Consider the following 17,086-nt stretch of genomic DNA (forward strand, 5'->3'; position numbering starts at 1 on the left):
GCTCTTAGCGATTTGAGGCTTACCTTTTTCGATTCTTAAACGACCACAAAAATCGTACTGAAATATAGGAAACATAATTTTATAAAAATGGACCTCCATTAGTAAATTTTTCTAGTCCATGTATTGCAGTCTGTATGTTCATTAATTTTTGTTTTGAAAAACTTATAGCAAAATGAGGATTTGCCAATACAAGGGAATTTCAGCGCCACAAAGGGAAGCTACTCTTCCTATTTGTCTCGTTGCCAAAGCTACAACAGTGAATCAATGTTTGTCCCTTTTTGCTCAGAACTTTACATCACTTCATTGTTCTACGAAGCAACTTGATCTTCAGTACTCTCCTGTAACATCACATTTTACAGAATTCTAATTGTTTTATTTCTATCTTCCGTCTTGCCCATATGTTCGTTTGTTTGTTGTGGTCTTCAGTCCTGAGACTGGTTTGATGCAGCACTCCATGCTACTCTATCCTGTGCAAGCTTCTTCATCTCCCAGTACCTACTGCAACCTACATCCTTCTGAATTTGCTTAGTGTATTCATCTCTTGGTCTCCCTCTACGATTTTTACCCTCCACACTGCCCTCCAATACTAAATTGGTGATCCCTTGATGCCTCAACACATGTCCTACCAACCGATCCCTTCTTCTAGTCAAGTTGTGCCACAAACTTCTCTTCTCCCCAGTCCTATTCAATACTTCCTCATTAGTTATGTGATCTACCCATCTAATCTTCAGCATTCTTCTGTAGCACCACATTTCGAAAGCTTCTATTCTCTTCTTGTCCAAACTGTTTATCGTCCATGTCACTTCCATACATGGCTACACTCCATATAAATACTTTCAGAAACGACTTCCTGACACTTAAATCTATACTGGATGTTAACAAATTTCTCTTCTTCAGAAACGCTTTCCTTGCCATTGCCAAGCTACATTTTATATCCTCTCTACTTCGACCATCATCAGTTATTTTGCTCCCCAAATAGCAAAATTTCTTTACTACTGTAAGTGTCTCATTTCCTAATCTAATTCCCTCAGCATCACCCGACTTAATTCGACTATATTCCATTATCGTCGTTTTGCTTTTGTTGATGTTCATCTTATATCCTCCGTTCAAGACACTATCCATTCCATTCAACTGCTCTTCCAAGCCCTTTGCTGCCTCTGACAGAATTACAATGTCATCGGCGAATCTCAAAGTTTTTATTTCTTCTCCATGGATTTTAATACCTACTCCGAATTTTTCTTTTGTTTCCTTTACTGCTTGCTCAATATACAGATTGAATAACATCGGGGACAGGCTATAACCCTGTCTCACTCCCTTCCCAACCGCTGCTTCCCTTTCATGTCCCTCGACTCTTATAACTGCCATCTGGTTTCTGTACAAATTGTAAATAGCCTTTCGCTCCCTGTATTTTACCCCTGCCACCTTCAGAATTTGAAAGAGCGTATTCCAGTCAACATTGTCAAAAGCTTTCTCTAAGTCTACAAATGCTAAAAACGTAGGTTTGCCTTTTCTTAATCTAGCTACTAAGATAAGTCGTAGGATCAGTATTGCCTCACGTGTTCCAACATTTCTACGGAATCCAAACTGATCTTCCCCGAGGTCGGCTTCTACTAGATTTTCCATTCGTCTGTAAAGAATCTGTGTTAGTATTTTGCAGCCGTGACTTATTAAACTGATTGTTCGGTAATTTTCACATCTGTCTTCGGCAGAGGTGAAAAACAGAGGAAGAGGAAAAAGAAGAAGAAGAATGGAGAGCACTAAATGTGAAGGAAACAGAGATGAATGAAAGGGGATCTTAAGAGGATACGAACTGGATTGTGTTGAACAAATACTTACATAAGATCTTCCATTCACTTAATAAAGGGACGCTTCTTTCTTGTTTTGGGCTGCTAGATGGAGCGACTCTCGTTAGGACAACTGTTCGAAGTCAGTGAAAATGTCAAGAATATATTTTGCGTTGGTTATTTTGTTACCGTCTAGCATTGTTTGGCAATGGAAAAATGAAACAGGAATCGTGTTATTGTTACACGTTTTGAACTGCAGCACACAATAAAACAGTTACTGACATGTGTAAATTTATTTCGTTTTAAAGACGTTTTTATCTGAATAAACAAGCTAAGGCTAAACAGCAGTGAGGATGTAGGTGACGTCAGTGGGGTGGGCGGTCAATCTGAATGTTAGTTTTCCTCGGGGCGTTAGTTACAATAGTTATGCCATTGTTTCGTGCTATCAATAAATCAACGAACTTACGGCGAGGAGAATATGAGACACGATCGACCAAGTACGCTGTATGCAGTATGTTGTCTGTGGTGAGAGTTGCCTGTTGGTTTGGCCCTTGCAGGGAAGATGCTACATGTTAGAATTTGTTGTGGGAGGGGGCGGGGGGGGGGGGGGGCTTGGCGGGCAGGCCGTCTTGCGGCGTACACGCAAAGGTTAGCAGAGGGCGCAGGGCACGGTACGGCGTTACAGGGCTGCGAGCGTGGGTGTCCGCTAAATATACTGGCGGGGCCAGCGAGCAGGAAACACAAAGGGCTGCCTGCGCGAAAGGGCGGCGCGGCGCGCCCACGCAGCTTTCACCGCAGTTCAAGTGCGTAAACTGCGTGCGGGTCGCGGCCCTCTGTTTCCGAGTCCAGTCGGAGAAAACGGGACGCGACGGCCGCATCGCGGGCCCCCACACGGACCAGCGCAGCCGCGTTATCTCGACAGGGGGCGAGCGCCTGCTGCCCGCCGTATCCTGTCACTGAGGCGTTCCTTCACGCAGCGCGCCGTTCAGAGCTGCAGCTCATTTAATTCTGTACTCTTATAAATAAATAAACGCATTAAAATTACTTCCAATAACCTACACTGAGGTAACAGAAGTCACGGGCTAACGATATGCACGTATACAGTCTGCGGTAGTATCGCGTACACAAGGTATAAAAGGGCGGTGCATTGGCGGAGCTGCCATCTGTGCTCAGGTGATTCATGTGAAAAGGTGATTATGGCCGCATGACGGGAATTGACAGACTTTGAACGCGGAATGATAGTTGGAGCTGGACACATGGGACATTCCATTTCGGAAATAATTAGGGAATTCAATATTCCGAGATGCACAATCAAGAGTATGCCGAGAACACTAAATTTCAGGGATTACCGTTCATCACGGACAACGCAGTGGCCGACGGCCTTCACTTACCAGCCGAGAGCAGCAGTGTTTTCGTAGAGTTGTCATTGCTAAGAGACAAGCAACAATGTGTGAAATAACCGCAGAAATCAATGTAGGACATACGACGAACGCCGGCCGAAGTGGCCGTGCGGTTAAAGGCGCTGCAGTCTGGAACCGCAACACCGCTACGGTCGCAGGTTCGAATCCTGCCTCGGGCATGGATGTTTGTGATGTCCTTAGGTTAGTTAGGTTTAACTAGTTCTAAGTTCTAGGGGACTAATGACCTCAGCAGTTGAGTCCCATAGTGCTCAGAGCCATACGACGAACCTATCTGTTAGGACAGTGCGAAATTTGGTGTTAATGGGCTACGGCAGCAGGCGACCGACGCAATCAAATAAAATCGCCATGAGCATTGAGGCAATCATCCCACCAACACAATGGCTTAAAGATATCTCTTTAGTAAAACACCGTATCCTGCTACTGAAAAAGTACGTGACTGTCTGCTACACATCCTTGTACAACGGGAATCGCCGACTCATCACGGCCTTCTTTAAGGGACTTGAAGGCGTGATAATCGCCTTGGGAGAGATCAGTACTGTAGGGCAGGTGCTCGAGTGACTCCACTTAAGTTGGCGTAACTTCTCTCCCTGCCTTCCCCTAGACCAGTGTCTGGTGTCGAATATCGACCAACACGGGACTCGGCGCATCATTCCACGATCGTGATAACCTGGCGCATCATTCCACAACAGTTGTTTTCGACGGATATGCTGTCCCGCAAATTCTAATTCTCCGATGGACGTCTGCCGGTGTTTGTCCTTTGACTGCTGAGAAAAAAAGAGTAGCATGTTGGGCTTGTTTGGACACGTTTCGTGATAATGTTGCCATAGTTCTCATTTTCACATTTACTGCATGCATGACAGAAAGACGTGAATGCCACACTAATCCCATGCCTACATATTGGTACTTATGTGTGCGAATCGGAGTCGCACTGCATTACATAAACGCTGCAGCAGCGGCCTCAGACTGAATCTTTTTGATCACCTCTTACACACTGTACTCCAGAAAGAAGGGCCCAGCACTAGCGGCTCCTCAGGAAACAAAAAAGCAACACGACACTGAGTCTTACACTTTAAAACGGAACGGAACCGTTTGAAAAGACGTCTTTAAATAATTACTCAGTTTTATAGCAAGATACCAAGCCTCTAGAGATCTACTTGTATATGAGACTCTGAATAATATAAATGATGGTCCATTAGAAATGCCAATCTCATAAGTGTTAAGAGATTCTCACATCAGCACCAAAGGAAAAATATTATTTCACCTAATATTAGTTACATAAATATCTTTTATCAGACATTGCCAGTCCATTTCTGATTTCTTGTCCAATAGAAGTATTTTCAGTTTTCATTGCTGTTGTGATGACCTGGCCTTTCCTTAGATGACAAGCTTTTAAGCAGTATTTGAACCACCTCCTTCTCACTGTTTATGGCTGATGCTCCAGCATCGGTGTCTTTCATATGCCGAGAAGTGTCAGTGGATGACAGTCTGCGGTCTCTTGTAGCCTTTTCTGGAAGTTTTCTAATTGTGCCAAGGGGAAATTCTTTTTCTCCACACTTTCCCCCGTTGTTACACCTGCTACTTACTACTTTTATCCAACGAAATCTAGATTCTGTGCAGTCTTCTAAAAATTTATTTTCCTTGCTTCTAACTGATTTCGTCGAGAAGCAACGAAATATTGCAACTTCTTTGAGTGAAACGTTTTTCAGCTTACCCCTAAGCACAAACGTAGGTCCATTACCTCGGCACACAAGTAATGAAGTTATCAGCCCTCAAAATTCTAAAATTAAGAAGTAAAGTAACAACACAACCAAACTACAATATACAACACTATTGAAACGCTGGCCGCGGTGGCCGAGCGGTTCTAGGCGCTACAGTCTGGAACCACGCGACCGCTACGGTCGCAGGGCCGAATCCTGCCTCGAGCATGGATGTGTGTGATGTTCTTAGGTTAGTTAGGTTTAAGTAGCTCTAAGTTATAGGGGACTGATGACCTCAGAAGTTAAGCCCCATAGTGGTCAGAACTATTTGAACCATTCGTTGATGGAGGCAGACCCTCACCTCTGTTTGCACCGCTTCATCACTATCAAAATGAAGACCTCGAAGGTGTTCTGTAAGTTTTGGAAGAGATGAAAATCGGATGGGGCCAAGTCGGGACTGCATGGAGGATAATCGATTACGGTGAACCCAAGGCGTCGTATTGTTGCAGATATCGGAGCGCCCGTGTGTGGTCTGGCGTTGTCACGCTGGAGGCATAATTATGGTACGCACCGCCATATTACACGCTACAATTCAGAGTCTTCTTGCGACAGTGGGTTGCAACTTGGGTCAGCGAAGGAAAAAAGGACAGAGCATAATATGTATGACATGTAACACCTCAACCGATACTGAGACAAAAAAAATTCAAGCATTACTTTATAGCACGCCCTCATATCAGTCCACTTTTAGACCATTTGCTGTATGGTTCATAAAGATCTTACAGCACTAAACAGCGAAGGAACACGAAGGGAGACCCTAGCATGAAAGTTCGGAAGAGCCACCTGACGACGGGTTATTCAGTATATTTAAGTGTGGATAAAGTTCTTGTGTCTGAGTGTTTTGTTCGTTATAATCTTTATGAGAGATAGGTAGTACTTCTTACCGTCACTTGGTGAAGAAATACATTCATGGAAGAGGGAGGCGACCATTAATATTTGGCACAATGTTAAAATATAGAAAGATCTTGCTCGCACAGTTCCCTATCAAGTGTTACGCGTTTCAAAATATCGTCATCAGACTAAAGCTGTGGAAAAAAAGTGTACAGGGATATTAACGATAGTAAATACGTACATAATGCATCTTAGTATTTTACACACACAAATTTCAATTAGTATCGTGCTACTGTCGTAGTTAGAATACTGTAATGTGGCTACAGGTGGCCATACTCTTGTAGCATTTCGTTTTTTATGGTTGTAAACTGATAACAGCTGGACTGTTGTTACGATCTAATACTGCACTATTAAATTTTTTTAAAAATTTAAGAATCCCATTTATTCCGATAATAACTCTTTTTATTTCAAGTTGTTGCCACTAAAATAGACTCATCAGAATGATTCCGTGTCATTTATTAATATGTTCGACTATCGTAATAGGATTACATGTAGTGATAATTATGTAACATTTTATTTAGTGGTCGTCGTAAACTTATTCTTTCACAAATTATGTTTTATTTCTGGTCCATCTCGGTTTTATGTTTATATTGTACCAGAGCAGTTAATTGTTGCAACTATGTCTTCTGTTTTAACGAATTACTAACGACTGTCTCTGTAACGTTGTTCACGAAACTACCAAACGGCGCACATTTCACGCTGTCAGTATATGAGTTTCTCTTCCATAAAATTAGCATAAGTGTATCTTTGTCAAGTTGTTCACGATGTTCTGTCATGTAGTTCATCGGATTGCATAGTTGCTTGTCAAGATACTGTTTGGCCTCATTTCTGTGATTAATGCTAGGGCCATCTACCGGCCTTCGCTTACTTCTTAGATAGCTTTATCCCCACAGTCATTTTGGCAATGGTTTTCTTCGAATACACAACGGCACTGTCAAATATGCGTATGTGACATGAGATCTGTAGTACATTCAGTCTATGTGCTCACCTTCGTGAGATTTTCGCTGAAGTTAAATATAAATGTAAGTACGATACTGACTGAAATTTCTGTGTATGGAATACTAAGGTGCATACTCAAGTTATCAAGTACATATATGCTATTGTTAATTTCCTTGTACACTTTATTCCACAGCTTTATCCTGATGACGAAATTTTGAAACGCGTAACGCTTAATAAAGAATTGTGCGATAAAGACTTTTTATATTTCATAGTTGTGCCAATACTTATTACAAATGTGATTAAAGCATTACTGTGCTGGGAGTATAGTTAGTATTCCCCGTTCCTTGAGCAGGCCGCTGGACGTGGCAGCTGCGCAGCCGACGCACGAGACGTGGGCCCCGGCTCCTTCCGCGCCAGCTAAGCCCCATGGGGCTTTGAATATTCATCGCTCGGTTTCTCGGCGAGTCGCCTTGCCCGGAATGATATGCTCGCACGGCAGCGTGGCGGAAATCTCGCAGCCGGCACCGCGATAGCCTTGAGATAGATTGAAATTTTCTGCCGCACGGTGCTCCTTGCAAACGACGTTTCTCCCTTCACACTTCGTCTGTTGCCCGATGGGAGGGGGAGGTGTGTGGGCGGAAGCAGGCAGAGCAGATGTGTGGAACCGAGCCGTCACACGGCATGCGACGCTGTCGACAGGAAATAATATTAGGACAGGTTGTTGGCGTCGCAGAACGCGAGTCGGGAGCAGTCCATTGTGCACATGCCAGCTCGCAGCGAGCTTTTCGTTCGTCACTACCTTTCCTGTCTGTACGTCTTCGTCACTGGTTCATCAGATCTGTGCTAAATTCTAGTTCATTCCGTAAGGTCTTTACTTTTTGTGTATCGTCATCCAGCCGTTAACTACCCTGATCAGCCAGAACGTTACGACCACCGACGTACCATCGATATAAACTCGTCCAGGCGATAGCGGCGTCACCCGGTGAGGAAGATTGTTAGTCAGAAACACGCACGGTGCATGTAGTATCAGTGAGCTTGCTGTCCGTGTGAAGAATGGGGAAGCCGTGCGGTGTATATGAGTTTGACCATGGACAGATTGTGATAGCCCGGAAGCTCTGCACGAACATTTCGGAAACGGCGCGACTTTTCGGATGTTGGAGGAGTGCTGTGGTGAGTGTCTTCAACACGTGGGGAAACCAAGGTGAAACCAGTCCACATTTAGTAGGGTTGAGCGGTCACTTCTCATTACAGTTGTAGTACGTCATACGCTGGGCAGACCAGTAAAACAGGACAGGTGGAGAACTGTGGCGGAACTAGCATCAAACTTTATTTCTGGGCAGAATACAAGTGTGTCCGATCATGCAGTGCACCGAACATTCCTAACGTAGGTGCTCCACAGCCGAAGACTCATGCGTGTGCCAATGTTAACTACGGCAACTACGACTGAAATGAGCACATGACCACCCGCACTGGAAGTTGGCGTGGTGGCAGAGCGTTGCATAGTCTGTTGAATAGTCCAACAGACTATGCATTGAATCCTGATACCCTCTTCATCATGTCGATTAGAGGACGTTAATCCATCGTCTTCCAGGGGAACAGCTTCTTGACACCTGTACTGCGGGACGGAGACAAGCCAGTGGCGGCTCCATTACGCTCTAGGGAACACCCACGTGGGCATCCATGGGTCCAGTGCAGCTCACGCAAGGCAACATGACGGCCAAGGAGTATCGTACACTAGTTGCAGACCACGTACACCTCTTCATGACGATCATGTTTCCCGACGGCAGTGGCATTTTTCCACAAGTGTCAAAAGGCCGGGAGTGTGATTGAGTGGGTTCAAGGGATACAGTAGCTAGTTCCAATCGAGGTGCTGACCCCCCCCCCCCCCCAATTCCCCCCACCCCCCCACCCCGCCCCTCAACTCGCCATATCTGAACCCGATCGAACACTTCTGGGATGAAATTGAACGTGGAGTAAGAGCTCGTCGTCCCTCCAGCGCCGAATTTATGGGAATTAGGTGGCTTGTGTGTGTAGATGTGGTGCCACATTGCTTCCATGCCACGACGCGCCGCCGTTGTTATCCGTGCCGAATGTGGACATATCGGCTATCAGGTAGCTGGTCGTAATGTGCTGGCTGATCAGTGTGTATTGTGAATGATTTTATACGGTGTGTAAACGATAACTGTTTACAATGTACCACAGTGTTATAGAGGTGAGAGACGAACAGTTTGATATGGGACAGTGTGGGTTATGAAGTTGGGAAACTACCACAAATTGGTCTACAAAAACCACCTATGCTACATGGCATGCGCGTCCCGCAAGATTTACAAGCTCTCTCTCTCTCTCTCTCTCTCTCTCTCTCTCTCTCTGCGCGCAAACTAGTGGCCCTAGAGAAAAAAACTACTGGTCCTAGAAGAAAATGAGTAACAGGAAACTTAATGTAAGTTTTCGTGTACTTTTTTCTGCTTAACTTGTATAAGAAATCAGCAAAGGCCGGCCGGAGTAGCCGAGCGGTTAAAGGCGCTACAGTCTGGAACCGCACGACCGCTACGGTCGCAGGTTCGAATCCTGCCTCGGGCATGGATGTGCGTGATGTCCGTAGGTTAGTTAGGTTTAAGTAGTTATAAGTTCTAGGGGACTTATGACCACAGCAATTGAGTCCCATAGTGCTCAGAGCCATTTGAACCATTTTTGAAATCAGCAAATTGATATACTTAAAAATCAGAACAATTCTCGAACAATATAGTTTGAGGAAACGGGCGATGATGTCGATGACCCTTCCCTTGGATCCGCAGCTTTGCTGTGGATAATTTCAGGCGTGAAGGGAAGAGATGCGGCGCGACCTGATGCAGGCATACAGCCTAGTAGTATCCTGTGACATAGAGCTCAGATGTCTTCATCTCAAGGATGGGTCATTATCAACAATGTCATTTCATGGGAGAGTGAGTCAGGACGAAAGGTACACGCTTTGAGGGGTGATTCTGAACAAAGTCATAGGAAAATGCGTCCTTTTCTTAAGTTTCCGAGGAAACCAATGAAAACAATGGGTAACGGGAGAAATGGCAGATGATATTAAATAAAAAATGTGAATTAATGTTTTAATTGTGTACATTTCCTCACAAAAGATGTACAAAAATGCATTGTGCATCTCTTGTAGACAGCTGCTGTGTTGCTGATCTGAGCTCATTCGTAAGTCGTTTATTTGAGCACAAGCATATAAAAACTCGTCGCCCTACCACGCGCAATTGAAATGCGGGTGAAAATGGTCAGTAAAGACTTCACTGCGTAACCTGATGTCGCTTTGGCTGTATTAGCGTGTGAGTGCTGGGGGGGGGGGGGGGGGGGCGGCGGCATGTGACTGACGCTTGTGATTTTCAAACAGCTGTATGTCGGACACGGTTAAGAAAAGGGCAGATCTTCATGTGAAGTTTTTGTTCATAATCACCACTGTTATCACCCCCAAAGCATATACCTTTTTTCCTTATTGATACTGTATTTAATCCTACACATGACCGCAGAATTTCATTAAAGGAATGACACCACCGCATCCTCATTAGTTACATTTTAATTTCAACGTAAAGGCCGTAAGTGCTACATGACAATTATGCCCTCGCGATACTTTTTACGTGGCGTCTTTTAAGTGTCAGTCTGTTGCAGGCTGCATATGCATTTGTTTTGCCTGCGGTTGATATCGACGTAGGTATACTGCACATGTTGAGACGACTCACTGATGAATGAAGAGTGAGTGTCGTGTAAACTAGAGATCTACGGACACCGGCTAATATCGGTTACTGTTATGACTGCACACGAGATTGTATTTCTCCTAATTCACGTTGATCAAGGGACCTGAAAATGATGTAATGGAACACAGAAACTGGTCGCGTAAATAAATTAAATGCAAAAGAGATGGCTGCAGGTGTTGTAATTTGCATTTCATGTAGAACAGTCGAAGTCCTTGCAGCCATCTATTACAAGAATGGATATAAGAAGTTTCTGACCAAGGTTTTGGGCGGTTTCCCTCAGTTGTAAGGCAAATTCCGGAACTTGATATTCCCTCCCAAATATTCTGCTGTCCAAAAGTAAAGCAACAAACGGAAATTTTGCAAGGTTTCGTTTGCCACAAGACAGTATAAAAAGATGTTTGCAAAGTAGAAAAATTGTAAAGAATACAGAACGTAAACAGTTGGAACATGCATAAAAGTAGACGAAAATGTTCTTCGTTTTTTTCCAAAGTAACATATTTGCATACACATTACGACAACTGGTTAATGTGCTCAGTATGGAATGTGACCACTTCTGGTAGCAAGACAGGCCCGACAACGACGGAGCATGCTGTGAATAGCGTCGTTAATGTCATGTTGAGGCAATAACGTCGATTTTTCCTTCTGAGCTGCTCGCAAGTCATGGAGAGTGATTAGTTGATGCTGACGTGATGCAACCCGTCTCCCTAGTGTAGCCGAGACATGCTCTATAGCCGGCCGATGTGGCAGAGCGGTTCAGTCTGGAACCGCACGACCGCTACGGTCGCAGGTTAGGTTTTAAGCAGTTCTAAGTTCTAGGGGACTGATGACCTCAGATGTTAAGTCCCATAGTGCTCAGAGCCATTTGAACCAATTTTGAACATGCTCTATGTTATTCAAATCGGGAGAGTGAGCGGCCACGCCATTCGTACAGTATCTTCTGTTTCCAAAAAAACATCGACCACGCGTGCTCTGTGACGTCGAGCGTTATTGTCCATTAGTAAGAAGTCTGGGTGCACAGCACCTCGCAACAAACTTACCAATGGCCCCAAGACCTCGTCACGATATCTGTCAGAAGTTAAACCTTTCCGATTTACCCGTACAATTTCATGAACAGAATGGTCAACATAATCCCTGCCCACACCATTATCGATCCTACTCAATATCGGTCTCTTTCCACTATGTTCGATTCTCGAAATCGTGTTCCACATTCCCTTCAGATGCGAAATCGTCGAGAACTACTCTCCAGATCAAATCGGGACTCATCTGTTAAAAGAACATTGGCCACTTTTCGACTGTCCAGGTGGGATGTTGACGACTCCACTCTAGACGTTCCCTTTTGTGAAGAGATGTCAGAGGCACACATACACCAGGTCTCCGACAATAAAGGCCACCCCGTTTGCATCACACATTCGGTGGATGCTGCGAGGTCCGATGGTAGTTTCTGCGCAGCACTAAGGCGGTATCATCGTGCCTTTACATGTGGGTCCCCTTGCCGTGGTCTTCGGGATACAGTTTCGGTCTCTATAAACTGTCGCCACATCCGAGAAACAACACGATTCACGTTAAGCCACTGGGCCACATGAGTTTGCGACTGTCCTGCTTCCATTCTTTCCATGGTCCTCCATCGCAGTATGTCTTGTAGGCGTGTTACCTATGCCATACTACACCGCCTGCGACTGTGTACACGGCGATTGTGGAAATGGGACTACCCGACAAACACTACCCCGTTTGGTAGGTGCCCTGACGCCATCGTTGGCGTGGTTTTCCGCTGTCCGAAATGCTATCTTCCGTGCAGAACTGCAATCGTACGGACATCTGTTAACGGTTTGTATGATCATATCGTGAATTAGACACAGGCCTGGAAAATAGCTGTGTGTTGCTTTAACTTTGGACACCAGTGTATTTCCAACTGGGCTTCCTTCTGCCCCACAATCAGCTCGCCTGCTATTCCGTTGACAAAGTCTTGACTCTGCAGTGGTTGATTTCTCCAACAATCCGCTCGACCTTTACAGGTAGGAAATGAAAAATATTTTTTTTTTTTAAAAAAAAAGATGCTGCATTTGGCCAATCGATATGGTGAGTATCCTCTTTCATCTGAGGGCCATAACGTGTTTTGTTACCGTAGTCTGAATTTTTTTTTTCGTCATCGACAGTTTGTGTGAATGGTTTTATGCAGCACGTCACGACCACCTCTCTCGCGCCAACCTCTTAATCCCGCCTACACAGGCTGACTGTAGCAAACTTTGTGTTAAATGCAGCGCTCGCTGTCGGTGTACGTGTAGAGTGTAGACCGACACTGCCGTCGCTGGCTGTGGGCCGGAGTGAAGGAGTGCGCCTGCTTGGCGGTGTTGCAGAACCTGGAGGACCGCGAGCACAAGCACGCCGTGCACAAAGAGCAGCTGAGCAGGGAGCAGCGGTTCCTGAGGCGGCGCCTCGAGCAGCTGCACGCCTACTGCGCCCTCTCCAAGCGGCGCTCCGTCTCCGAGTGCTCCACCTCCACCGTCTCCAGTACAAATTCCTCCGCATCGTCCTCGCTGTCGTCCGCGTCGCCCTCCTCCATATCCGAATCGGGTAAGTCGCTCGCGCCGCCTGCCTCTTCCACTCTGCGCACCACTAGTTTAACGCTAAGCGGGCTTAATCGAAGCCTTCGATATCGCTACTCCATCTCACGACCGAACTGTCACCTTTCAACCTGGCCTACAGTCTGTTCAAAATTACTTCGACTGACACTTCCACGCAGGAGCACATCGAGGCTGGGAATAGGGATGAGAAAAAGCGACCGTTTTAAACCGATACCGGTATTTCGGTTCTGAGTAACCAGTAGTTTTCGTTATTTGTTTGGCCTCGTTTGTAACAGGTGTTTTTTTATCTTTTACTAATAACAGTAAAAAAACAGAAACATCAATTACCCATAGTAGCAGTGCTAAAATTTTTCGTTTTTAAACAAACCTTTTTAAAGAAAGGAGTAATTTTATTCGTATTATTTGCATTGGTTTCTAATATTGCCTTGTTATATAAAATGAGAAAAGAGATCAGTGCTGATTTAATAACAATGCAGACAGAAACGTGCAACAAACACAGCCATGAGTACTGCTGCATCACAGCTGAGACAATAATGTCCCTGTGAAACATTGCGATAAATAGTTTAGACAAGAAGAGAATAGAAGCTTTCGAAATGTGGTGCTACAGAAGAATGCTGAAGATTAGATGGGTAGATCACGTAACTAATGAGGAGGTACTGAATATAATTCAGCAGAAGATGAATTTGTGGCACAACTTGACCAGAAGAAGGGATCGGTTGGTAGGACATGTTCTGAGGCATCAAGGGACCACCATTTTAGTATTGGTCGGCAGCGTCTAGGGTAAAAATCGTAGAGGGCGACCAAGAGATGAATACACTAAGCAGAGTGTGAAGGATGTAGGTTGCAGTAGGTACTGGGAGATGATGAAGCTTGCTCGTGGATTAACGTACGCCTGTACTTGGTAGTGTGCGAGACTTGCCCCTATCTGGTTCATACGGCACTTTATCGCTGTCGTCGCCGACATCCGTTGTATTGCAGAACAGCACCACCCCTAGTCTGGGAATATTTCTGTGAAGTGGCGTAGTACTGAAGTATGTTTCATCTGAAATACTAAGAGAGGAAGGAAATTATGATAACAGTAATAAAATAAAAACTTTCAATAATTCATTTGCCGCGCGGGATTAGCCGAGCGGTGTAAGGCGCTGCAGTCATGGGCTGTGCGGCTGGTCCCGGCGGAGGTTCGAGTCCTCCCTCGGGCATGGGTGTTTGTGTTTGTCCTTAGGATAATTTAGGTAAGTAGTGTGTAAGCTTAGGGACTGATGACCTTAGCAGTTAAGTCCCGTAAGATTTCACACACATTTGAACAATAATTCATTCACAGTAAACAATCAAAATAGAAAATAGCTTATCTGCTGCCTGTGTCTACATGATATGCCTTTATCTTCTTGTAACCCGACGAAAGGGCGAACACGAAAAACAGAGGTCTTCAACCGCAGTTTTCGTCTTTTAGCACTTACTATTCCTAACGCCCAAATAGTGGTATGATCCCCGATTACAAGATGATCTTTGAGCAGAGTTTCAAAAAATTATAACCAATAGGAGAATAAAGGTGATTTTTTTCTTTAGTGTTCATCCAGCTATTATTTTTCCAGAAAAGCAGTTGTGGATAGACTAAGTTTTCTGTTATTTGACCATTTAATATGTTGAGTCTACATACCTTCAAGCAGAGAGAGTCAAAATTTTTTTATCTCCGTTCGATTTCTAAGTTTGTTTCAGGAAATCGTATGAGCAAAAAACCCGAAAACCGGTTGTTATGAGCGGTTGAGATTAAACTGGCATGGAGAAAAACCGATATAACCAAAAACCGTTTGTATCAGAGATAAACGTCATCCCCAGCTCAGAGTACAAGGTGTTCCAAAATGAATATACGGGTTTTAAGGCTTTGTATCATGTATTACATCCAACTTGCAATTGTAAATAAGACCTCAAATGAAAGGACATCTCAAACGGTTTTTCTTACAAGTGTTCAACGTCAGCACCATTCGTCACACATCGAATCGATAGGCGAGTTGCAACAGTGCTGTTTTTGAAGTCGGGTGGATCAGCTGGTAGCGGGGGCACGTACACATGATCCCTTCTTCCCCCGAGGTAAAAATCTCAGATCGTGTGTGAACGTGGAGATTAACAGGCCCCTTGCAGCCAATCCAGCACTCGGGTGCAACGTTGTTTAAACAGTTGCATACTTAGTTAATGCCAGTGAGGCGGCGAACCATTTTTCTGCCAAATATAGTTCCGTGATGATTTGAAAGTAGGATATATTTCAGTGATACATAAAAAAGGAGCGAAAGATGAGTGTAAAAATTATAGGGGAATAACAGTGACCAATACCTTCAGTAGATTATATGGAAGAATTATTAAATATTTGTTGGAACAAGAATACAAAGAAAAGGAGGCTGAAGAACAAGCAAGTTTTAGAGCTGGAAGATCAACAATTGATCATATCTTTTGTCTACAACAAATTATTGAAAAAAAATGGTTCGGGCACAACCTATACATTTAGTATTCATAGATATAGAAAAAGCCTATGATAGTGTTCCTTTATCCAGTTTATGGAAAGCTTTAATATCAATAGGAATAAATCCAATAATAATTAAAGCAATTCAAAATTTATATAAAAATTCTATTTCAAAAATAAAAATTGGTAAATATCTATCACATGGATTCCAAGTCACAGAAGGATTACGTCAAGGATGAAGCATCTCACCTACATTGTATAAAATATATACAGAAGTAACTTTACAGAATTGGAAGAAAAAATGTCACGCTATGGGAATACCAATAAATGATAGAACAATATACTCGTTACAATTTGCAGATGACCAACTGATTATAGCCCAAGACTATGAGGACATAGAGTATATGACCAGAAAATTGATTCAAGAATATAAAAAATCAGGTCTAAATGTAAACATGAATAAAACAAAGTACATGGTAATTGGTGGAGTGAATGGAGACTTAATATTAGAAGAAGGGATGGGAACAATAACAGCTACTGAGGAATATAAATATTTAAGTGTGAAAATTACAAATGATGGGAAACAGGACAAAGAAATTAGATCAAGAATAAATTCTGGAAAGACGACAATCTCTTTATTGAATGGAATTCTCTGGGACAAACACATAACAACTGACAACAAAATAAGGATTTTTAAAACTATAGTTAGGAGCATTATTACATATGGTTCAGAAGTGTGGACAACAAAATGGCAACTGAAATCAAAATTATTAGCCACAGAAATGGATTTCTGGAGACGTTCAGCAAGAATATCAAGACGAGAAAGAATAAGAAATGAAGTAATCAGAGACAAGATGAAATGTAAAAATTCAATTATTGATTTCATCGAGCACAAACAACTTAAATGGTATGGACACATCAGACGAATGGAACAGGAAAGGATACCAAAATGCATAATCGACTGGGTACCAATTGGAAGAAGAAAAAGGGGACGACCACCTGATACATGGATACAGGGAGTTCAGTCAGTCATTGCTGAATACTTCTGTTATCTTTAGTAATTGGTTGAGTTGTTGATTTGTTGCTGCCAGTAGTTTTAGATCATCCATGTATAGCAGATGTGTAATTTTGTGTGGGTATGTTCCAGTAATATTGTATCCATAATTTGTATTATTTAACATGTTGGATAGTGGGTTCAGAGTAAGGCAGAACCAGAAAGGACTTAATGCGTCTCCTTGGTATATTCCACGCTTAATCTGTATTGGCTCTGATGTGATATTATTTGAATTTGTTTGGATATTAAGTGTGGTTTTCCAATTTTTCATTACTATGTTTAGGAACTGTATCAATTTAGGATCCACTTTGTATATTTCCAATATTTGTAGTAACCATGAGTGGGGTACACTATCAAAAGCTTTTTGGTAATCAATGTATGCATAGTGTAGCGACCTTTGTTTAGTTTTAGCTTGATATGTCATCTCTGCATCTATTATCAGTTGCTCTTTACATCCTCGTGC

The 17,086-nt window shown here is 43.5% G+C and overlaps 1 protein-coding gene across 2 annotated transcripts in view; it reads left to right on the forward strand.

Moving 5' to 3' along the window:
• The window catches only part of LOC124613196 (max dimerization protein 1-like), a 700,459-nt gene that overhangs the window by 653,558 nt on the left and 29,815 nt on the right, over positions 1–17,086 (forward strand). For both annotated transcript variants that reach the window (XM_047141856.1, XM_047141857.1), the window contains exon 5: positions 12,887–13,103. In XM_047141856.1, the coding sequence (XP_046997812.1) occupies positions 12,887–13,103 (217 nt within the window). The remainder of the gene's footprint in view (positions 1–12,886; positions 13,104–17,086) is intronic.

This window comes from Schistocerca americana, chromosome 4 (genome assembly GCF_021461395.2).
Source record: "Schistocerca americana isolate TAMUIC-IGC-003095 chromosome 4, iqSchAmer2.1, whole genome shotgun sequence".
NCBI classification, from domain to species: domain Eukaryota; kingdom Metazoa; phylum Arthropoda; class Insecta; order Orthoptera; family Acrididae; genus Schistocerca; species Schistocerca americana.